The sequence below is a fragment of the Erinaceus europaeus genome, chromosome 10, assembly GCF_950295315.1.
Source record: "Erinaceus europaeus chromosome 10, mEriEur2.1, whole genome shotgun sequence".
In the NCBI taxonomy this organism is placed as follows: Eukaryota; Metazoa; Chordata; class Mammalia; order Eulipotyphla; family Erinaceidae; genus Erinaceus; species Erinaceus europaeus.
Window position 1 is genome coordinate 91,977,790 of NC_080171.1, and position 24,244 is coordinate 92,002,033.

The 24,244-nt window shown below is 40.7% G+C and overlaps 1 protein-coding gene across 2 annotated transcripts; it reads right to left on the minus strand.

The window, feature by feature from the left end:
* Positions 1-24,238, minus strand: PSMD5 (proteasome 26S subunit, non-ATPase 5). 2 transcript variants are annotated; one of them, XM_007539915.3, is made up of 10 exons: positions 24,020-24,238; positions 17,457-17,601; positions 16,293-16,406; positions 14,624-14,752; positions 13,626-13,735; positions 11,718-11,860; positions 9,968-10,159; positions 6,079-6,188; positions 4,408-4,548; positions 1-726 (listed from the first exon to the last, which is right to left on the minus strand). In XM_007539915.3, exons 1-10 carry the CDS (start codon positions 24,193-24,195, stop codon positions 469-471), a joined length of 1,518 nt encoding a protein of 505 aa, XP_007539977.2. In that variant the 5' UTR covers positions 24,196-24,238; the 3' UTR covers positions 1-468. The 2 variants fall into 2 exon arrangements, with proteins under 2 accessions (XP_007539977.2, XP_060056037.1); XM_060200054.1 differs by having other exon boundaries at positions 23,975-24,109.
* Between the last annotated feature and the right edge of the window lie 6 nt (positions 24,239-24,244).

The following is a 24,244-nucleotide window of genomic DNA, read 5'->3' on the forward strand; positions in this document are numbered from 1 at the left end:
TCTTATTAAAAGTATTTATTCTTAGTACATAGAACATAATTTTAAGATTCTGTATTTCTTGCTTTTCAAAGAATATTCATATCCAATATGTTGGATACACACTTGGAAAAAAGAAACAAGTAGAACAGAAAGATGATGGTGAAGAAAATTCAGAATCAATTTGATTCCATTTTATTTTAAGCACATTTTTAAATAAGACAGTAAGTCCATAAAATTTTCTGGGAGAACAACATTCCTATCTTCCTGCAAAAATTGAAGCAGTCAAAATAATCCCAAAACCATCTAGTTCAGTTACAACCAAGTTTTTCCTCCTTTCTTGATTCTACATGATACTTTAATGTAGAAACACAACAAATGTTGGTGACAAAATTTTATCAGACACTCCATGATAATACTGGGGGCGAGGTGGGGAGCAAGTCTCTGGTCTTAGAAATTTTTGGTCAAAAATGGTCTGGACTCTAGAAGAAATCATTCCGCTCCTTCTACTGCTGTTGTGGAAACAGGTTTCACATAGTATGGACCTTCACTTAGGTAAGTTCTGAGCCTCAAATAATTTGGGTTCCCAAAGATTTCTGCAACTGTCTTGGAATTGGCAAGTGCTTTTACCAGTTCATATTTGGCATCCTTTGAAGCTTTGTCATGTTCCACGGACCGATCCATTACATATTCTACAAAGCCTGGACTATTAAACATACGTTTTTGAGCCCAGGGTTGGTTTGCAATGGCCTGAAAGAGAAGGTAAAAAGAGCACAATGACCTTTAGCCTTAAGGACTAGAGTTTGTTAATGGTATGATGCAGTCCTTGGAAAATATTTTTCTGCCTACGTAAATTCCCTCATAGGAATCTAATTTAAGAAAATAATCTAGTGATCTGGGAGGCTGTGTAGTAGATACAGCATTAAACTCTCAAGCATGGAGTCCTGAGTTTGATCCTTGGTGTCACATATGCTAGAGCGATGCTCTGTTCTCTCTCCTAAATAAATGAATCTTAAAACCAAACAGAAAAACTAAATATTAACAACTTTTATATGTGAAGATGATCAACACTTCAGAAATTACAATATAGGGACTGGGCAGTGGTGCACCTGGCGGAACACATGTTATCATGCGCAAGGACTTGTGTTTAAGCCCCCAATCCCTACCTGCAGGGAGTAGCTTCTGAGTGATAGAGCAGCACTGCAGGTCTCTCTTTCTCCCTCTCTTCCTATCTTTCCCTTTCCTCTCAATTTCTCGGTCTCTATTCAAAAATAAATAAATCCATAAAACCATACATTTTAAAAAAGGAGTAAAAGATTACAATATAAATGCCCAACAGTAGGAGGATAAATTATAGCATATAGCGATGAGAAAGTAAAATAAAGATTATGAATAATGTTTTGGGGTTGGGTAGTGGTTTACTCAATCAAACACATGTTACTATGTGTGAGGACCTGGGTTCAAGCGTCCAGCCCCCAGATGTAGGAGGTAACTTTATAAGTAGTGAAACACTCTCTCAGCACTTCTCTATCTCTCTACCTCTCACCCTCAATTTAAAATAAAAAAAAAGGAAAAGGCCACTGGGAACAGTGAAGTCATGTAAGCACAAGGCCTCAATAAGTCTGGTGACCAAAATAAAGTAAATGCTTGAAGGTATACATTATACCAAAAAATATATATATATGTAATCCAAATTATATTCATGAAAAATAACCCTGGAATACTAATAAACTCATACGTATATATGAGATATTTTGAGACTACTAATGGTAGTATCATTTGTGAAACTTTAATAATCTTCATTTACAGAATGACTCACTACATGAAAAAATAGTGACTTTCTGGGTGGGAGTAGATAATATAATGGTTATGCAAACAGACTCATGCCTGAGGCTCCTAAGTCCTAGGTTCAATCACCTGCACCACCATAAGCCAGAGCTGAGCATAGCTCTGGTTAAAAAAAAAAAAGAAGAAGAAGAAAGACTTCCAAGTCTGAGGCTATGAAGTCCTATGTTTGATCCCTGGTACTACCAGAAGCCAGAGCTGAGCAGTACACTGGTAAAAGGAAACAAACAAGTAAACAAACTAAAACCCCCAACAAACTCAGAGTACTGCTGAGAAAAAACAAGTTGTAGAATATGGATAGTATATGTGGTCCGGGAGGTGGCGCAGTCGGTAAAGCATCGGACTCTCAAGCATTGGACCTCATGGTCCCGAGTTCAATCCCCGGCAGCACATGTACCAGAGTGATGTCTGGCTCTTTCTCTCTCCTCCTATGTTTCTCATTAATTAATAAATAAAATATTTTTTTTTTAAAAAAGAATATGGATAGTATATTATTTACAAAGTTTTAAAAAAATTCTGCAAAATGCTATCTATATATTTATATATGGCACAACTATATGTTTGAAATAGTTTGTCAAAAAATAAGTAAATAAACAAATATTAAAGTTAATATTAAAAGGAAATAAACCAAACAGGCATGACTTTATATGATCTTTAAAAATTTTTAACTCTTGTAAATTAAAAAATAAGTAATTCTTAAATCTATGTTTTAAAACCACATTTTAGTGCATAAGAAATAAGCTTGTAGCCTAGTATTTATTTTTCTGCAGAGCACATAAACCAGGATCTATATGTAAGTAACATCAAGAGTACCAAAACAAGAGCAAAAACGACCACCACAACGACGATTTACAAGAGTATCAGTCTTAAAAACAAACATTTTGAGGTTGGTAGGAATATTGTACCTTTCAAAACCATGTCTCTCTTCCTACAGGAAGTCTTTCCTTTTTTGTTACCTTTACATTTCTTGTTAGCTCCCTCTACATCATGCGTGCTGCCTTCCATTAAGATCACCAAAGTCAAGGCTGGGTGGTGGGCATACCCAGTTCAGTGAACGTGTTGTTAGCAGTATGCAAGGACCTCGGTTCAAGCCTCCAGTGCCTACCTGCATGGGGCAAGCTTCACAAGTGGTGAAGCAGTGTTGCAGTGGTCTTTCTCTGTCTCTGTCCTACAGTGTATATATACATATATATATGTTAGTGCCAATAGTAGCACATCAGCCTCACATATCCCAGGTTTAATCCCTGGTACCAACCTTATTTATGCAAGTGTTGAGATGTGCTCTGGTCTCTCTTATCAAAATAAAAGAAATACATTTTTTTGCCTCCAGGGTTTTTCATGGGGCTCGGTGCCTGCACTATGAATCCACTGCTCCTGGAGGCCATTTTTTCCCTTTTGTTGCCCTTGTTATCGGTGTTGTTGTTACTATTATTGTTGTCATTGATGCTGGATAGGACAGAGAGAAATGGAAAGAGATAGGGAAGACAGAGAGGGGGAGAAAAAGATAGATAACCTGGGGGCTTGAACCTGGGTCCTTGCTCATTGTAATATGTGCATTCAACCAAGTGCACCACCACCCCGGCCCCATATACATTTTTTAAAAATTATTAACATCTTTACATATGCCTAGATATGTTAAGTGTCAGGGTTACAAAGATAAACCAGATTATCATTCCTATTCTCAACAAACTAACAGGTGGGAAGATCAATAAATAATCCCTACCAGAACTATATATAACTACATAATTACTGCCAAGTTCCCTTAACACACTGTAAATTCCATGAAGGAAGCTCTTTGAATATTTGTTCACTATTTTATTCCCATTATCTAGCCAAAAATAAAAAAATAAAAAAATCACAAAGTATGAGAGGAGCTAGGCAGTGGCATACCCAGCTAAGTGGGCACATTACCATGAGTGAACACCCAGGTTTGAAACCCCTACTCCCCACCTGCAGGGTGGAAGTTTCAAAAGCAGTGAAGTAGGTCTGCAGGTGTCTCTATCTCTCACTCTCTACTTTCCCATCCCCTCTCAATTTCTATTGGTCTTATCAAATAAAAAATAAATAAATAAATAAATAAATAAAGGAAGGGGGAAGGGAAATGGCTGCCAGGAGTGGAGGCTTTGTTGTGCAGGCACCAAGCCCCAGAATTAACCCCAGTGGGTAAAAATGACATGATGATAATAATAAAGGCAAAACAAAGTGTGCCGACACTGTTTGATTCAACTCTGAATATGAGTTTGGCCAAGAATGTGAGTTTGCTGAAGAGATTGCTGAGTTAGTCCTTTAAGTCTGAGATACGAAATAAGGCTCTGGAAGACTAGGGCAGTGTTTAATAGAGCACTAATTTTAGGGCAGAGAAGAAATCGGGAATTAATTCATGCTTCCAGGGCATCCGTCCAAACTCTGATACAAAACCTAATGCCATTTATAGAAACAATCTGTTTATACACCTGCATCACTAATTAGCTCACAAAGTAGCAGAGGACAGAAAGTATACTATGTACTTAGGGACTGGCTCATTGCAAGTACTCCGGTGTGGAAGAGGCAGCATCCTAGACCTGAGGAAAAGTAGAGCATACCAACCGTGAACACTTTCAGGGCAGCACAGTGTAGTTCAGGGAAGGGTTGATTACTGATGCTACGAAAGAGCTCCATTGGGTCCCGAGATAAAGAAGAAAACCAGGATTCTGTCATCCTTAGGAGGTCATCAGTTTGCTGTTCAGGCTAGAAGACAGAAAAAGAAAATCTCTCTCTTTCCCTAGTAGGGTGGGAGTATGGACCGACCAGTCAATGCCCATGTTCAGCAGGGAAGCAATTACAGAAGCCAGACCTTCCACCCTCTGCAACCCACAACGACCCTGGGTCCATGCTCCCAGAGGGACAGAGAATGGGAAAGCTATCAGGGGAGGGGATGGGATATGGAGATTGGGTGGTGGGAACTGTGTGGAGTTGTACCCCTCCTCCCCTATGGTTTTGTTAATTTATCCTTTCTTAAATAAAAAATAAAATCTCAAGATAATTGAAAGCCAGGAAACCTGGGTTGCTGTGAGATCTCTAACAAGACTGGAGTAATCTTCTCCACACCTAGCCAAGACATCCCCAGTATTTATAACTCATCCACTGAGGTTATCACTGGGGCTTAGTGTCTACACATCTCCACCACTCTTCTTTCCTCTCTCTGTGCTGTGCTCTGTCTCATAGAGGGTGAGAAACAGAAGATACTTGCAGCTTCACTGCTTGCAAAGTTTCCTTTCTGCAGGTGGGGACTAGGGACTTTAACCTAGGTCCTTGCAAATGTGAACTCTACTGCGTGATCCACCGCCCAGCTATTCCCCCCTATAGATACACCTTTTTTTTTTTTTCTTTATTGGGGGAAGGGATTAATGGTTTACAGTCAACAGTAAAATAAAGTAGTTTGTACATGTGTAACATTTCTCAGCTGTTCACTCTAGTTCCCTCTAGATCCTCCTCTGCCATCATGTTCCATGATATGAACCACCCCACACCCCACCTCTGGCCCCCACCCCAGAGTCTTTTACACTGGTGCAATATACCAATTCCAGTCCAAGATCTGCTTTGTGTTTTCCTGTCTGTTCTTATTTTTCAACTTCTGTCTATGGCTTATCTCATTTAATATGATTCTTTCAAGCTCCATCCAAGATGAGCTGAAGAAGGTGAATTTTAAATGGCTGAGTAGTATGTCACTGTGTATATATACCACAACTTGCTCAGCCACTTATCTGTTGTTGGACACCTGGGTTGCTTCTAGGTTTTGGCTGTTACAAACTGTGAACACAGATATACATAAATCTTTTTGGATGGGTGTTTTTGGTTCCCCAGGAGAGAAACTGCAAGGTCATAGGGGTAGGTCCACTTCTAGCCTTCTGAGAATTTTCCAGACTGTTCTCCATAAGGGCTGGGGCAATTTATATTCCCACAGCAGTGCAGGAGGGTTGCTTTGTCCCCATAACCTTTCCAGCATTTGTTGCTGCTACCTTCTCTGATGACACACACCTTTTTTGATGGGGTTGACTAGCCTCTAGAATCCTCTCTAGTTCCAACATTCTGTGACTAAACTTTAACATAAAAAAATGCCACTAGTCATATGAGATGTATCTTCTTTTATCAAGAGTGAGCAAGATGCCATGCACTTGGTTAACACTTACACTGGGTTAACCAGAATTATATTGGTTTGCACAGATTTATTCTCCCAAATGTATCCCATTGCCTTTCCTTAATTTCCAATCTACTTACTGGTAAGTAAAGAAGAGACGAAGTTGCATCCAAACACCTAATTTTGAGCTCTGTTGAGGCATTCTTTGCTTGATATCCTATTCTTGCAAGCAAGCGTTCAAAACGAGTTCCTTTGAAGTATAATGAGATTTTCTTTATTGTAGTAAAACGTTAAACTTACCATTTCTAAGTGTATAGTTCACAACGGTGTACAACTGTCAGCATTATTTATCCCCAGAACATTTTCATCATTTAAAAACCTTAAGTTTTGAGGGTTGGGTGGTAGTGTAGTGGGTTAAGCACACATAGCACAAAGTGCAAGGATCACCAGCTCAAGGATCCCAGTTTGAGCCGCTGACTCCCCACCTACAGAGGGGGTTGCTTCACAAGTGGTGAAGCAGGTCTGCAGATGTCTATTTTTATCTCTCCGTCTTCCTTTCCTCTCTTGATTTCTCTCTGTCCTATCCAGCAACAATAACATCAGTAACAACAACAATAACTACAACAATGATAAAACTACAAAGGCAACAAAAGGGAAAAAAAAAATAACCTCCAGGAGTAGTGGATTCATGGTACAGGCACGGAACCCCAGCAATAACCCTAGAGGCAAAAAAAAAAAAAAAAAGACCCAAAAACTAAAGTTTGTACTCATTGAACACTAAATTCCCACCACCCACTAATGGTAACTATTATTTTGCCTCTCTCTCATAAATTTATTTGACTGGCATTGGCTTCATATGAGCAGAATCATGAGATATTTCTTTTCTTTTTCTTTTTTTTGTGCCAGACTTATTTCAATTAACGTCTTTCAGGGTCCTCCACATTGTATGAGAATTTCATTCTTTTTTCAAGCTGAATCCCATTGTATGTACATACCACACTTTGTTTATTTATCTATCAATGACCATTTTGGGATACTAGGAGCATGGATGTACAAATAAACATTTTTTTTCCCAGTAGTATTATGTGGCCTTTTAGGAAGAATCCAAGATCATGGTAAAAAAAAAAAAAAAAATCAACTTTAAAAGTGAATACCTGTTTTCAGTTCTTTTGGTTATATACATATAATTGGAACTGCTGAATCATATGGTAATTCTGTTCTATTTTCTTTCTTTCTTTTTTAAAATATTTATTTATTCCCTTTTGTTGCCCTTGTTGTCTTACAGTTGTAGTTATTATTGTTGTTGTTATTGATGTCGCTGTGTTGGATAGGACAGAGAGAAATGGAGAGAAGAGGGGAAGACAGAGAGGCGGAGAGAAAGATAGACACCTGCAGACCTGCTTCACCGCTTGTGAAGCGACTCCCCTGCAGGTGGGAAGCCAGGGGCTTTCACCTGGATCTTTACAACGGTCCTTGTGCTTTGCGCCACATGCACTTAACCCACTTCACAACTGCCCGACCCCCCTCCCCCTTTTAAAGATTTTATTTATTAATGAGGAAGATAGGAGGACAGAGAGAAAGAACCAGACACCACCCTAGTACATGTGCTGCCAGGGATTGAACTTGGGACCTCAAGCTTGAGAGTCCAATGCTTTATCCACTACACCACCTCCCAGACCATAATTCTGTTCCATTTTCCAGGAAACACCATGCTGCTTTTCACAGTGGCCTCAACCATTTATGCACAAGGGTACCAATTTCACTTTATCAACGACTGCTTCTACCTTCTTTTTTTCTAATTGCCACTAGGGTTATTGATGGGACTCGGTGCCTACACAATGAATCCACTCCAGATGGTTATTTTCCCCTTTTTCTTTCTGAGGGTTTGAACCTGAATCCTCACACATGGTCATGTGTTCACTCAACTGGGTGCACCACCTGCTCTTATTTTTATTTTAAATTTAATAATAGCCATTCTAGGGGACTGGGCAGTGGTGCACTTGGAAGAATGCACATGTTCCAGTGCACGAGGACCCAAGTTTAAGCCTCATGTCCCCACCTGCAGGAGGGAAGCTGTACAAGTGGTGAAGCAGTGCTACTGTAGGTGTCATTCTCTCTCAAACATGTTGTTTTCATTAAATATTCACAGTAACTCTCTGAGAAAGAGATGTTATACCCCCCTTTTTTTGCTCCCAGGGTTATTGCTGGGGCTCAGTGCCTGCACTACGAATCCACTGCTCCTGGAGGCCATTTTTTTCCATTTTTCTTGTCCTTGTTGTTCTCACTATTGTTATTGTAGTTATTGTTGTTGTCGTTATTGGATAGGACAGAGAGAAATTGAGAGAGGAGAGGAAGATAGAGAGGAAGAGAGAAAGACAGACACCTGCAGACCTGCTTTACCACCTCTGAATCGATCCCTCTGCAAGTGGGTAGCCAGAGGCTCGAACCGGTATCCTTATGCTGGTGCTTTGTGCCATGTGCACTTAACCAGGTGTGCTACTGCCCAGCCCCGTTATACCTTTTTTATAAAAGAGGAAAAGGGAACCTACTGTGGTGAAGTGACTAAGTGAAGTTCAAAAACCTATGTCAGTATTAGAACTGGGATAAGAACCCAGGCGTGAGCCCAGTCCATCATCTTTGTCCAATAAGTACTACTCATGGAAGATGTCGAGGAGGTAACTGTGTTTTGGTCAACTCTAATTAAAATTTTAAAATATTTATTTATGAGAGACAGGAGAAAGAACGTCACTCTAGCACATGTGATGCCAGGGACTGAACTTGGGATTCCATGCTACAGGTCAACACTTATCCACTGTGCCATTTGTAGGTCACTAAAAAAAATTTCAGTAGCAATTATGACACTTTTTAGGTGTCAAAGATCATGGTGAAAAGAATTAATTGTAAAAATAGTATCTACACGGGGAGTCAGGAGGTAGCACGTGCACAAAGTGCAAAGACAGAGCAGAAGGATCCTGGTTTGAGCCCCTGGTTCCCCACCTGCAGAGGAGTCACTTCACAGGCGGTGAAGCAGGTCTGCAGGTGTCTGTCTTTCTTTCCCCCCTCTTGTTTTCCCCTCCTCTCTCCATTTCTCTCTGTCCTATCCAACAACGATGACATCATCAACAATAATAACTACAACAATAAAACAAGCGCAACAAAACAGAATAAATATTTAAAAATAAATAAATAAATAAAAATAGTATCTACAGTCAGGGCCAGGCAGTGGGGCACCTGGTTAAGTGCACACATTTCAGAGCACAAGGTCCCAGGTTCAAGCCCCTGGTCCCCACCTGCAGGGGAGAAAGTTTCATGAGTGGTGAAGCAGGGCTGCAGGTACCTTTCTCTGTCTCTCTCCCTACCCTCTTGATTTCTGACTGTCTCTATCCAATAAAGATAATAATAATAAAAAATAGAATCTACAGTATAGTTAATGTGCCAGCAAATTAACATGAATTAAATCCTTATAAAAAATTAAGATGGGATCTGGGGAGGTATTATAATGGTTAGGCACAAAATTTTCATTTCTGGGCAGGGGTAGATAGCATAGTGGTTACACAAAGAGACTTTCATGCTTGAGGCTCCGAAGTCCCAGGTTCAATCCCCTGCACCACCATAAGCCAGAGCTTATCAGTGCCTTGGTTAAAAAAAAAATTCATTTCTGAGACTCCAAGGTCCCAGGTTTAATCCCCAGCACCACAGTTAAGCCAGAACATAAAAGTCCACTGGTGAAAAGAAGGAAAAAAAAAAAAAAAGGTATCTGGGCTAGATATCTGGGCTAGCTCACTAGGTAAAGTGTATGCCTTGCCTGGTATGTGACCCAAGTTCAAACACCGGCACAATATGGGAGGTGCTAAAGCTTGAAGCTCTTGTGCTGTGTGATGTCTGTCCTTAGTTCTCTATCTGAACGAAAAAGTGACCTGCAGTCATGAAACTAAGCATGTATGAGGCCCCAACTCTGAGACAGAGAGAGAGACAGAGAAAGACACAGAAGACATATCCCAAAAGAAAGGCAAAACAATTCATACCAACCTGTTTTATGTAAAACCTGTTTTCCTTCAACATTGGATCCCAAAATTCCAACTGTGTCTACTGCTACACCAATCATAGTGGGGTCTTGACTCTCTGTCATTTCAAAGACTTTTTCCACAAAGACAGGGTAACGCTCACAAATCTGCTGAGCACTATCCATGATAGCCAGGTTTCCAAAGAACTTCACAAATCCTAAAGATATTAACAGAAGAGGAAGACAGCATAAATAGTGGGGCCTATATTATTGTAAGGATGTTAATAAATTACAGGCCAGAAAGAGGAGAAAGCTTACAGTAAGTACTGTGCTATCTAGAAATCAGACAAACCAATGGAGACATTAAAGTTTCTGTTTTTGAAATAATAACAACCTCATGTCAACTGAGCAGATTCCAAACACTGAAGCATTGCCATGTGCAAAAGCAAGAACAAAGAATAAAGATCAATGAATAAAAATTACAGAAAGGTTTAAATTTATCATTGGGGAGAAAAATGTTTAAAAGATTTATGTATTTATCATTTTATTGGGGGGTTAATGGTTTACAGTATAATTGTTGATATAAGCATATAATTTCTGATTTGCCTGTGATAGGTGTATTCAGAATACTCTCACCTCTAACTACAAAGATTTATTATGAGAGAACTGCGTAATTCTATTATAAAGAGGTACTGAGAATTGAAACTGTTCTAGGGTATTAGGCATACAAACTGTTACTCTGTCTGAGCTATCTGACCCAGGAAGACATTTTTAAAAGATTAATTAATTAAAAAATATTAATCTATTTATTCCCTTTTGTTGCCCTTGTTGTTTTATTGTTGTAGTTATTATTGTTGTCGTTGTTGGGATAGGACAGAGAGAAATGGAGAGAGGAAGGGAAGACAGAGATGAGGAGAGAAAGACAGACACCTGCAGACCTGCTTCACTGCTTGTGAAGCTACTCCCCTGCAAGTGGGGAGCCAGGGCTCAAACTGGGATCCTTCTGCCGGTCCTTGCACTTTGCACCACGTGTGCTTAACCCGCTGCAATACTGCCCAACCCCCTAATTTATTTATTAATGAGAGAAAAAGCACCAGAGTATCAGTCTAATACATGTGATGCCAGGAACTGAACTTGGGACTTCATGCATGAAAGTCTGGTGCTCTACATATTGCACAGTCTCCCAGGCTACTCAGCAAGGAATTTTTTTAAACAGAGATGTTCATTAGTGTAATAAACTAGGGTGAGTGAAATAATTTGGTTAGTGTGCTACTTTGCCATGTGTGTAACCCAGGTTCAAGTCCGGCCCACACTATATTGGAGGTAGCTGAGTTGGTGTGGTCTCTTTTTTTGTTTTTACATAGAGAGGGAGAAGGAGAGGGAGAGAGAGAGAAGCCGAGACCATAACACCAAAGTTTCCTTCAATGGCGTGGAGGTAAGGCTCAAGACTGTTAAATGGCAAAGTTAATCCATTATCCAAGTGAGCTATTTAGAAACCAGACTAACTAGGGAAGAATAAATCTCCAATCTTTCTAAGTCTCAAGAAGAAAACTTGTTACTGCTGGGATTTTTATTTATGCTTCTTCTGACTGAGGTTTAAAGGAAATTATCCTAATGTTCTAATAACCAGAATCAACAGTAGTTGTTAACTTATTAAGGAGGTATGGGTATTATCTAGAGGGCATTAACTCTAAAGAAAACAATTCCTGGCCTCCCCATATCAGAGATAACTCAAGAGACAAAACATGTACCATCACTTCCATAGACATTTCTTACCTGGCAAATAGAAACTAGAGAATGGGTCTGAATCTGCTCCAACAATTATATTAGAAATCTGATCAATTACTCCTTCCTGAGCAAGGTACTGCCTTCCATGGTGAGTATATGCCAGTGATGTCACCATTTCTATACAGGTGGCTCTGAAATGTCAAGATTTATGTATGTTTACAGATTGTTTTCACAGATGCACACACAATACTGCTGAGTAGTCTCCCTGGTCCTTTTTTTTTTTTTTTTAATCTATATTCTTAGAGAAATGAGGAAACTGCATTTGAAAGATAAGGAGACAGAGATGAGAAAGACTGTAATATGTCCAAGATCAAACAGCTAGTTAAGTAATAGAGGTGTAAAAAAAAAAGTAATAGAGGTGTATACAAATTCAAGTTTTGCTCAGTTTCAAAAACCTATCTGTGGGGGGCCAGGTGGTGGCACACACATTACAGTACACAAAGACTTAGGTTCAAGCCCCTGGTTCTTACCTGCAGGGGGAAAGCTTCACGAGTGGTAAAGCAGGGCTGTAGGTGCCTGTCTCTTTCCTTCTCTATCTTCCCCTCCCTTCTCAATTTCTGTCTCTATCCAATAGTAAGTAACAAACAAAACAAACCCTTTATATTGTTATTGTTGTTTTGCCACTGGAGTTTACTGCTCCAGAAGAAAGGAAGAGATAACACTGCAGCACGGCTTTCCCTAGAGCTTCAGTATTCCCATGTGGTTTACCTGGGGCTCAAATCTGGGTCACATACAAGTAAGGTAGGCACCCTTCCAGGAGGCCTGTCCTGCTGACCCCAGGAAAGTGCATGTTTTTACTATCATGTCACAGCACTACTATTTAACAATGTAAAAAAAAAAAATGTAACGCATTCAATAAAAACAAAATGGCAGCTACCTTGAGATAATTTTTTTGGGTAGTATTTTATTTATTTATTTTTTAAAATTATCTTTATTTATTGAATAGAGACAGCCAGAAATCAAGAGAGAAGGGGGTGATAGAGAGGGAGAGAGACAGAGAGACACCTGCAGCACTGTTTCACCACTCGCAAAGCTTTCCCCCTGTAGGTGGGAACCGGAGGCTTAAACCCATGTCCTTGCGCATTGTAATATATGTGCTCAACCAGGTGCACCACCACCTAGTCCCAGTATTTTATTTTTTAAAGGCCTGTTTTATTTTTTTCATCAGAAACACCACATTCCTTACATTTATTTATTTATTTATCTCCAGGGTTATCACTGGGGCTTGGTGCCTGCATTATAAATCCACTGCTCCTGGAGGCTGTATTTTCTCTTTTGTTGCCCTTGTTATTTATTGTTTATTGTTGTTGTTATTATTATTGCTGTCACTGCTGTTGTCATCACTGGATAGGACAGAGAGAAATGGAGAGAGGAGGGGAAGACAGAGAGGGGGAGAGAAAGACAGACACCTGCAGATCTGCTTCACCGCTTGTGAAGTGACTCCTCTGCAGGTGGGAAGCCAGGGGCTTGAACGAGATCCTTGCGCTTTGTGCCATGTGCACTTAACCCATTGCACTACTACCTGGCCCCCTTATTTATTTATTTAATTTTTTTTTTTTTCACCAGAATACTGCTTGGTTCTGGCTTATGGTGGTGCTTCAAATTGAACCTGAAACTCTGGAGGCATGAAAAGGAGTCTCTTTGGATAATCATTATGCTACCTATATCCTGACCTCCCCAATCCTATCCATTACAATTTTTTGAGAGTACACACGCCTAAGACAGGGAACCCAGTTCAGTAGTAACTGAACTGGCATACAGTCTTTGCTAAATTTCAGTGCATTATCACAAAGTAACAGTGTGTGCACAGGATGACAAAGGGAAGATAATCTAAGCCACAAGGCTTTTCTTGGCCTTCCAGATGTTTTGATTTAAGAACTCTCTTAGCCAACATACCTGACAAGCACATCTTCACCAGTCAATTCTCTAAGGAGCTGAGTTATCAATCCACTGGTGGTACAGTAGTTTAAAGATTCCTGTGACACAGAGGAAATCTCCACAATTAGCTGAAAGAAAAGAACAGAAAAGCAGAGAGCTCAAAATCATTCCAAATGTTGTTATACTTCATTTTAAAAAGATTTTATTTCTATAAGAAAAAGAGAAAGACACTAGAGAACTGCTCAGCTCTGCTGGTACTGAACCTGGGCCCTCAAGCATGCAAGTCCGGTGCTCTAATACACTGAGCTACCTTCCCAGCCCGAGAATTCATTTTGAAATTTAATGTCAGAATGGACACTTTATATAAATGAATTTGAAAAAGCTACTATTTGTCTACACAAGTAGGTATACTATTATACACATAGGAAATAGCAACAACATTGTAAAAGTCATTTATACAGTCAATCACTCACCTATGCAATCAACAAGTTGTGTTGCTATGTTCTGAGGATTTACTCAGCAATATAGGGAGGCTGGGGGAAACTGAAGCACTGCTCAGTTCTGGCTTATGGTGGAGTTTGATCCTTGGGGTCTCTGATACCTCAGGCATAACTATGAAGTCTATTAACTGTGTGGCCTTGGGTCAATTACTCCATCAATGAGGTTAGTGAGAACAGAGTTAACTGTAGGAACTGAAGACAATGTATGGGAAGATAATTTTTCACAGTGCTCAGCACAAAACCAAAGCAAATGGGAGCCCATTCCTACTACTACTGACACCAGGGTTTTTTCAAAGTCTAGTTTTGATGCCATCGCCCCATTACAGTAACTTATATACCAATGCGTTTTATATGACTGATGCACAAGGCCGAAATTCTTTCCCTTTTCATCACCACCTCGTATATGGCACAGAAAAGACTACACATCCAATAAACATATTAATCAAGCCATTTTATCTTCTAGTGTAAGCCTTACTGTGTCCTGTAAGCAACAGAAAAATGTCCTTTTTGTCTTACCTCATACACTCTGTATCGAACAATGTCATTTGTTTTCATTACATTTTTCAAATCATCCAGCAGATTGCTTTCAAATAAAGCCTCAAGTCCAGCTTGGGTTAATGATATTCTTGACAGGGACTTAATGGCCTTACAAGCAAAGGAAATATTTCAAGTCATAAAAATACAGAATATTAATATCCATTTCAACAAACTGATGTAAAAGATGAAATATCCCTTGCCCATGAGTATCCACTACCTTTTAACTACTATTATTTATTATAGAAAAGATGGCTAGTGTTCCCAATTAAAAGCAAGTTTAAAAAAGTTCTACTTTTTAAGTAAGCAGGAATAGTGGATTATTTAGACATATATTCTAGAAAATTGGGATTTACTAGGATTTGTTAACCATTTATTTATTTGATAACATTTATATGACATTTTAAAGGCACTCTAAACCTTCACTTTTTTTTTTTGCCTCCAGGGTTATTGCTAGGGCACAGTAACTCCCCTATGAATCCACTGCTCCTGGAGGCCATTTCCCCCATTTTGTTGCCCTTGTTGTTGCTGGTATTGTTGTTGCTGGATAGGACAGAGAGAAATCGAAAGAGGAGGGAAAGAGACAGGGGAGAAAAAGACAGACACCTGCAGACCTGCTTCACTGCTTGTGAAGCGAACCCCCTGCAGGTGAGGAGCTGGGGGCTCGAAATGGGATCCTTACGCTGGTCCGTGTGCTTTGTGCCATGTTTGCTGAACCCACTGCACTACCGCCTGGCCCCCACTTTTTTTTTATTAAATTATTATTTTTTTAAGATTTTATTTATTTTTTAAATTTTTTTAAATATTTATTTTATTTATTTATTCCCTTTTGTTGCCCTTGTTGTTTTATTGTTGTAGTTATTATTGTTGTTGTTGGATAGGAAAGAGAGAAATGGAGAGAGGAGGGGAAGACAGAGAGGAGGAGAGAAAGATAGACAACTGCAGACCTGCTTCACCGCCTGTGAAGCGACTCCCCTGCAGGTGGGGAGCCGGGGTTCGAACCGGGATCCTTATACCGGTCCTTGTGCTTTGCGCCACCTGCGCTTAACCCGCTGCGCTACAGCCCGACTCCCTTTATTTATTTATTAATGAGAAGACTGGAGGAGGGAAAAAGGACCAGACATCATGCTGGCACATGTGCTGCTGGGGATCGAACTCAGGACCTTATGTTCGAGAGTCCAAAGCTTTATCACTGCACCACCTCCCAGACCACCCACTTTCTTTTTTTAACAGAGTACTGTTCAGCTCTGGCTTATGATGGTTCTGGGGACGGAACCAGGACCTCCATGTCTCAGGCATAAGTCTTTCACATAACCATTATGCTTTCTTCTTGGCCCTAAACGCTCACATTTTAAAAAAAAAAACTATATTTGTTGGATAGAGACAGTCAGAAATCAGGACAGAAGGGGGGGAGATAGAGAAGAAAAGAGACAGAGACACCTGTAGCACTGCTTCACCACTCGCAAAGCTTTTCCCCTGCAGGTGGGGACTGGGAGCTTGAACCTAGTCCTTATCTTATGCATTGTAACATGTACTCAGCCAGATGTCCCACCACTTGGCCCCACCCCCTACTTCTTAATCCAGAAAGTCTTTCTTTGTTAGGGCACTAATGTCTCTGCATGTGTATAAACTGTGATTCTAGCTGACTCACCGCTTTAGCTACAGACAGATTTTCTCCACCAATACAATAAACTATTTGTTTTAGTAATTCAGCATTATTTAGAATCTCAGTAACAGCATCAGAATTTTCAACAATTCTTCCAACCTGAAAGAAAAAAAGAATAAATAAAAATACTCTTCCCACGTACAGCAAGATGTAAACATATGCTTGCCAGTTATTTTAGGAGTTACTGACTACAATTATAAGACAAACTATTTTTTTAGCTATGTTGACCTTGGGAAATTGATGTAACTTTTGTGAGCCTAATTTCTTATCTATAAAATAATGCAATCCTTAACTGCAGGACAATTAAGAAAATTAAGTGAGATTAAATAGAGAATCTGCCACTGTTTTGGCACATAAATGGCTAAAAATTAAATTGATACATTTCCCTGTTTCGTTGAAAAGGAAAAACAGCTGTACCTGTTCCAGATAACCCACTGCTCAGCCGCTAACATTTCAACTACATAATCCTTAGCAGTAGCTCTTCACTCAAATAATAGGATAGTTTGGTTACCAGGGCATTAAGAGTGACTGTTTTAATTTGTTGGTTCAATGTCCTTCACAATAAAGAGTACTTTATTCATGCCCCTATAATAAAAAGATTAACAACAGCAATCTTTTTCTCTAGACTATGATAGGTTTCATATTTCTTGGTAGCTCTATCAGTATAGGGTGCAATGTCCAGTAGGTAGAAGGTGATGAATGATTCAGATGGTACTTAGGTGGCACTTGTTACTTCAACTATATTCCCCTAGTTAGAGTTAGCTGTGTACACACATTACAACAGACTAGGTACTTCCTAGGGACATAGAGAGATTGTTTTTTGTTGTTGTTGTTTTGTTTTTTAATCTTTATTTATTGGACAGAGAGAGCCAGAAATTGAGAGGAAAAGGGCTGATAGGGAGAGAGGCAGCAAGACACCTGCAACACTGCTTCACCATTCACAAAGCTTTCCTCCTGCAGGTGGGGACCGGAGGGTCGAGCCTGGGTCCTTGTGTATTGTAACATGTGAGCTCAACCGGGTACACTACCACCTGGGCCCCAGAGAGGTTGTGTTTTCTTCATCTCTGTGGCACCCAGTTCTGAGTTGGGCCAGGAGCAGGGAGCCACTAAATGTTGACTCTCCTATTATGTGTTAGGAAAGTTTCATACCTGGGACAGAGTAAGGATTTTTACAGAGTCATTAGAGTGAGCCAGTCCTCTTTGCAGTTCAACCCTGAGGTTCCGGGCCATCTGAACTGGTTCCACAGCTTGGAGCAATTTCTCCAAAATGGACACACACAAAGTGGTTTGTTCCCTAAAGGAGATACCAAGATTTCATGAGCTCAAGTCCTGCTGCATAGGAAACAACAACCTAATACATTCTTTTTTTTTTTTTTTTTGATTAATTTATCTGTATAGGGGGATTAATGGTTTACAGTAAGCAGTTGTTGACATGTGTAAAATTTCTCAATTGAGACAGACTGGGAGTATGGATCAACCAGTCAATGCCCATGTTCAGCAGGGAAGCAATTACAGAAGCCAGACCTTCCACCCTCTGCAACCCACAACGACCCTGAGTCCATACTCCCAGAGAGATAGAGAGTGGGAAGGCTATCAGGGGAGGGGGTGGGATATGGAGATCAGGTTATGGGAATTATGCGGAATTGTACCTCTCTTATTCTATGGTTTTGTTAATGTCTCCTTTCTTAAATAAATAAAAAAAAATTTCTCAACTTTCTGCAAAACATTCTCAACCAACCCCCGTCTAGGTCCTCCTCCACCATTATGTACCAGGACCTGAATGCCACCCCCCACCCCAAGTCCTTTACTTTGATACATCAAATTCAGTCCAAGTTCTACTTTGTGTTTCCCTTTATCTGGTCCCCCTCCCCCCCACTTCTGTCCATGAGTGATATCATCCCATATTCATCCTTCTTTCTGGCACATCTCACTTAACATGATTCCTTCAAGCTCCACCCAAGATGTGAAGAAGGTAGACTCATCACTCTTAATAGCTGAGTAGTATATTCCATTGTGCGTATATACCACAACTTTCTTTTCTTTTTTTTTTGCCTCCAGGGTTACTGCTGGGGCTCAGTGCCTGCACCATGAATCCACTGCTCCTGGAGACCTTTTTTTTTTTTTTCCCTTCTGTTGCCCTTGTTGTTGTAGCCTTGTTGTGGTTATTATTGTTGTTGTTGTCATTCATTGTTGGATAGGACAGAGAGAAATGGAGAGAGGAGGGGAAGACAGAGAAGGGGAGAGAAAGAGAGACATCTGCAGACCTGCTTCACTGCCTGTGAAGCGACTCCCCTGCAGGTGGGGAGCCCCGGGCTTGAACCGAATCCTTATGCCAGTCCTTGCGCTTTGCGCTACGTGCACTTAACCCGCTGCACTACCACCAGACCCCCATACCACAACTTTCTTAGCCACTCATCTGTTGCTGGCCTAATAAATTCCTTATTTTTTTGCCTAACACACACACACAGCGCATTTTTATTGTTGTAATCATTATTATTATTGATGTCGTCTTTGTTGGATAGGACAGAGAGAAATAGAGAGAGGAGGGGAAGACAGAGAGGGGGAGAGAAATATAGACACCTGCAGATCTGTTTCACCACTTGTGAAGCGACTCCCCTGCAGGTGGGGAGCCCGGGGCTCGAACCGGAATCCTTACACGGATCCTTGCGCTTTGCGCCACATGCGCTTAACCCGCTGCTCTACTGCCTGACTCGTCCTCAAACTAATATTTTTTATTAGTGACTTAACAATAATTTACAAAATTGTAAGATAACAGGGTTATAATTCCACCAAAATTCTGTGTCCCCATCCCCTTCATTGGAAAATGCAGTAGTTCTCTCAAGGTCACCAATATGGGCTGATTCTGTAACTATCTACCTATAGCTATGTATACATATATATTTTTCCCATTTCCCATTTCGAACAATCCTGCCCTCAATTCTTTTCTAACTCACCCATACACCTATTACTACTTCCGAGTGTCTTTCCTTTTTGCCTATTCTCTCTGATAAGAAAAATAGTTGGCCTAATAAATTCCTAAACTTGGCTCAATGAAGATCTCCTACACATAGACATCCTTTCAAAAACACTAGTTTCTATAGATTTATAAAACATTTAATAAATAGCTGCTATGCATTATGCCCTTGCCAGGGGTATAAAGGAGTGATTTCTGTATGCTACAAGGGACTTACAGAGGCTTTTGTAGTGTCTATCCTTAAGGAGGTCAGTCTAATGGAAGAAATAGAAGAACTGAAAGACAATTATAATCCAGATACATATATACTACAGGTTGGGGCCGGAAGTTGTGGGAACTCAGAAAAGAACAGAGTATAGGGAAGAACTTCCAGAGGAGCAACAATATAGTAAACAAAAGTAGAAGCTATATAAAGGTGTTTCACAGAGATAAATAGCAGCACAGATAAATGAGAGTGTTATGCACTCGGAAACTACCAGCAACTTTTACGACTGGAGTTAGAATGGGAGAGAAGTGAGAAAAGATAAAAACCGGGTGAATGGCAAGAAATGAGACAGGAAAGATGCACAGAAGCCAGACTCTAATGCATCCTGTATGTCATGCTATAGGATGTAGACTATTTCCAGAAGGCAAAAGCAAAAACCTCTGAAGTGATTTTTAAGCAGAGAAGGAAAATGATGAGATTGGATTTTACCAATGTTAGAGAAAAAAAAAAAATTCAGCTAGAATGCAGCTGAGAGTAAGAGGTGGTGAAGGATTAACACAGGCAAGTAGTTTATGAAAAAGAGGGAAAAGATTCAAGAGCTATGAAAAGGCAAATTAATCCAACAGCTGAAGATACAGAAGGCATTTCAAAAGTAACTTTCTTGCCTCTTCATAGGCAGTACAAATAAAAAGTAAGAAACAGGTAAGAAACAGGTATCTTCCTACTCATAGGGCTATGAAAAATTTAACAGGTACAGCTTTTGTAGAAGGTAACAAAGCAATACATAACAGAAGCCTTAAAAATGGACATTTTTGTACTTAGGAATTACACTTTGTATAACAGACTAAAGGAGTCAATAGGATGTGTTTATCCCTAAGATCATTGACAACATGAAAGAACCTTGAAAATACTGCATTAAGCTAAAGAAACTTGGCACAAAGCCTTTTTTGTTGTTGAATCAATTTAAATGAATTATTATCAGCAGACCAATCCAATGAGAGCATATAGCAAACTGAAATTCTGTACCCACTGAACACTCTCTATTCTATTCTCCTTTCCCCCCAGCTGCATGGGAGTAGCTTCAGGAGTGGTGAAGCAGTGTTGCAGGTGTTTCTCTAGCTCTCTCCCGATCATCCTCTTCCCTCTCAATTTCTGGCTATCTCTATCTAATAAATAAATAAAGATAATAAAAATTAAAAAATAGGATGGAGGGGGCGGAGCCAAGATGGCGACTTTGGAGCTGCAGCTGCCATGAGCTCCAAGAGGCAGCAGCTTGCAACCCAGGATCCACTGGATAGGGTAGGATACTGGGCTGTCTGTAGTAGGGTGAGCACAGGCTGGTCAGAGTGACACCAAAATATAGTCCCATAACTCTCTCGTGGGCTGACAAATGGAGGTCAGGGGAACAAAGGAAAATCCTTTGATTATTTCTGAGCTCACTCCCCCCCCCCCAGCCCCTAGGGGCAGCACAGCCTCTCCTAGCAGGCTTCCCGCTGAGCTATTTTCTTTACCAAGATTTCTGGCTCACCAGGGGTGTCATTCCAAGCCTCTTCCTTCTCTCAATTCATACCAAATAACACAGCATTCCCCAACCTAATCAACGCCAGGAGTACCACCTCAGCATGCTTCAATTCAGACTGTGTCCAGAGACTTCAGGTGTGGAATGACAACCCTTCAGCTTCATTACTTGGGTAAGACCTTTCCTTTCATAGTATTCTCTAATTCCATTCCAGGGAGTTCAGTTCACTTCCTAACAAAGTCCCAAAACCTAGATATAGATCTGGTCCCGTAAGATAGAGCATATGTTCACATGTATCCATAAATTAGGGCAAAATATATACCTGAAAGCAAAAGTACACAATAGTCTGTAGTGAGTCAGTATCAAGTTCATAATGAAATAGCGTCCACTTAGATACCCTCCTCACCTACTTCCTATTTACAATTCTCTCATTCACTCCAAAGCTAACTAGCAAAACAAGGACTGTAAAAGCTGAATAAGGGCTAGAGACTGGCATATTTTAATGATAACTCTTTAGTCACTATCAGGCCACCCCATCAGCTGGGGCCCTATTCAGGGAGTCCTGAGATTCCCAAACAGACATGATGGGCCTAGACCTCCAAATCCCTCTTTCCATTGTTATTGGTCATCTATATCAGTCAGGAACAACAACAACAACAACAAAAAAAAACCATTTGTGGGGCCCCCATAAGACCTTGCCCTCAACTTGGATCAACAACGGTAGAGAATATTCCATCCTCCGAAGGGAGGGTGGACAACATACTCTATGCTACACCTGAGGAAGATGGGTCGATATTGGGGCAGCTTGGAATGTGCCTACTACTCATGACCACAGAATGTGAGCTCAGATCTACAGGGATGCAGAGGTCACATAGGCTCCTAAGTTGAATATGGGCCCCAGACCAAATCAAATCAATGGGGTTTACAATATTTATACCCCTTCCACATATTAGGGAGCTACTCTCTTCCCTGATCCAGCTTTCTGTCCCTTTTCCAGCCATGATAGTCTCACCTCCCCAAACAATAACTTGGATCCACCTGCATATCAGATTTCAGGCTCAGAGAAAAAACACACAAAAAAAACTAGTATAGCTACAGGCCATTTGAAACATAACTAAAATATGCCTACTAGCTATCTACAAAATGAAGGACCCCCCCCCCCCCCAAGTCTTCATCTGCACTATTCCAGCCTTTAGGTTCATGATTGTTCAACAATTTGTTTGGCTTTGTATGTTAACTCTTTTCAGCCACCAGGTTCCAGATGCTACCATGATGCCAACCAGACTTCTCTGGACAGATGACCCCACCAATGTGTCCTGGAGGTCTTATTCCCCAGAACCTGCCCCACTAGGAAAGAAAGAGGCAGGCTGGGAGTATGGATCGACCTGTCAATGCCCATGTTCATCGGGGAAGCAATTAAAAAAAAAAAGCCAGACCTTCCACCTTCTGTACCACATAATGACCTTGGGCCCATACTCCCAGAGGGATAAAGAATAGGAAAGCTATCAGGGGAGGGGATGGGATATGGAGATCTGGTGGTGGGAAATGTGTGGAGTTGTACCCCTCTTATCCTATGGTTTTGTTAATGTCTCCTTTTTTAAGTAAATAAAAAAAATAGGATAGAAATATACTGTAAGCATCAAAATGCCACTCGAAGAAATCATGCATTACATGTAGAAAATGGTGAATCACACAAAAGATTCTGAGTAAGATGGCCTGAGAAGTTCACTATGGTTGCAGTATGGAAAGGACATATAAGGAAACAAAGCTTAGGTAATAAGTCAGACTAACACAACAGACCTACCAAGAGTCAGAAGACAAAGGCCCAAAGTGGGGTACAGGCACTCAACTAAAGTTAAATGCACACATTACAGTGCGCAAGGTCCCAGGTTCAAACCTCTGGTCCCCACCTGCAGGGGGAATGCTTCATGAATGGTAAAGCAGGGTTGCAAGTGTTTCTCTGTCTCTCTCCCTTTCTATCTCCCTCTCTCTCAATTTCTCTTTCTATCCAATAATAAAAAAAATAAAAGCATTAAAACAATAAAGGCCCAAGTTAAAACAAATAAGAGGCACTTCTTAGGCAGACCTGAATATGCATTTAATGACGCAGGAAGCATATGTGAAAAGGGGGAAAATGTTACATCAGAACTACCGGTACCCCCCCCCCCCACCAAATCATCTAGCATTAATACAGTATCTTTCCCAAATAGAAGGGTCACTTTTAAATTTCAGGTTCATAAACACTTTTAAACTCTGCTTATAATCACATACTATAGTCGTACATAAAATGAAGTTAGGTTGCCCTCTTCGCATTCTAAGTCCTACTTCCATGCTAATAGTTTTTACTGTACTTCCCCGTTATTCCCAATGTTCTAGTATTGACCAATGCGTGTTCATGTTTGCGTGTGCTCAAGGTTCATAACCCTTTGACACAACATATATTTGAGTTCTTTCCATGCCCACCTATACAGATCCATTCCAAGTTTTCAAAAGCTGCGTCGTGTTACACAATAACATGATTTAATTTGTTCAGAATCCCTTTGAATGGATATTTTGGCCATTTCTGCTTTTGCCATCTTCTTATGAACATCACAAAAAAGTATATTTTTGTGGAAGTATACCTGCATGTCACACCCCCGTAACAGGCATTACAGTATCAAAAGGTATGCGAAATTTAAAATGTTGATGGTTATTGCCAAGTTAATGGGATAGAACCCCTTTTAAGGGGGAAATTAAAAAAAGGCAAGCGGAGTCCGCTCTGTAGAAGAGCAACCTAGCGTTTTCCCTCCAATTCAATTTTCGGGAAGGCAGCGAGGCGACGCGACAGCTAGGGGCACATTCCAGGGACTGGACTTGAATCCTATCTGTCTCCTCTTAAAAGACTGTGCCCCCTCTCAAACTGCAGCTACAGTTTAGCCTTCACGGTGACTAGGAAAAGCCCTCCTCCTCGCCACACCCCATAGCCATACTTGGGGGCGTCTCTCTGTCCCGCTCAAGCGGCAGGGGCCCCTCACCGATGGTTCTCGTTTAGCAGGGAGAAAAGCGGGCCAAGGTGCATTTCTGCCGCTTGCTCGCGGAGCTCGCTGAGCGGCACCGCCTGCAGCACCGATTGTAGCGCACGCAGCTCCTCCAGGGGCGCTTCCAGTCGGGACACCTCCCTTAGCAGAGCCAACACCTGGGCCGCCATCATGACCACTCGCAAGCTGCGCGTTCAGCCGGGGTTCTGACGCGCTTCCTCA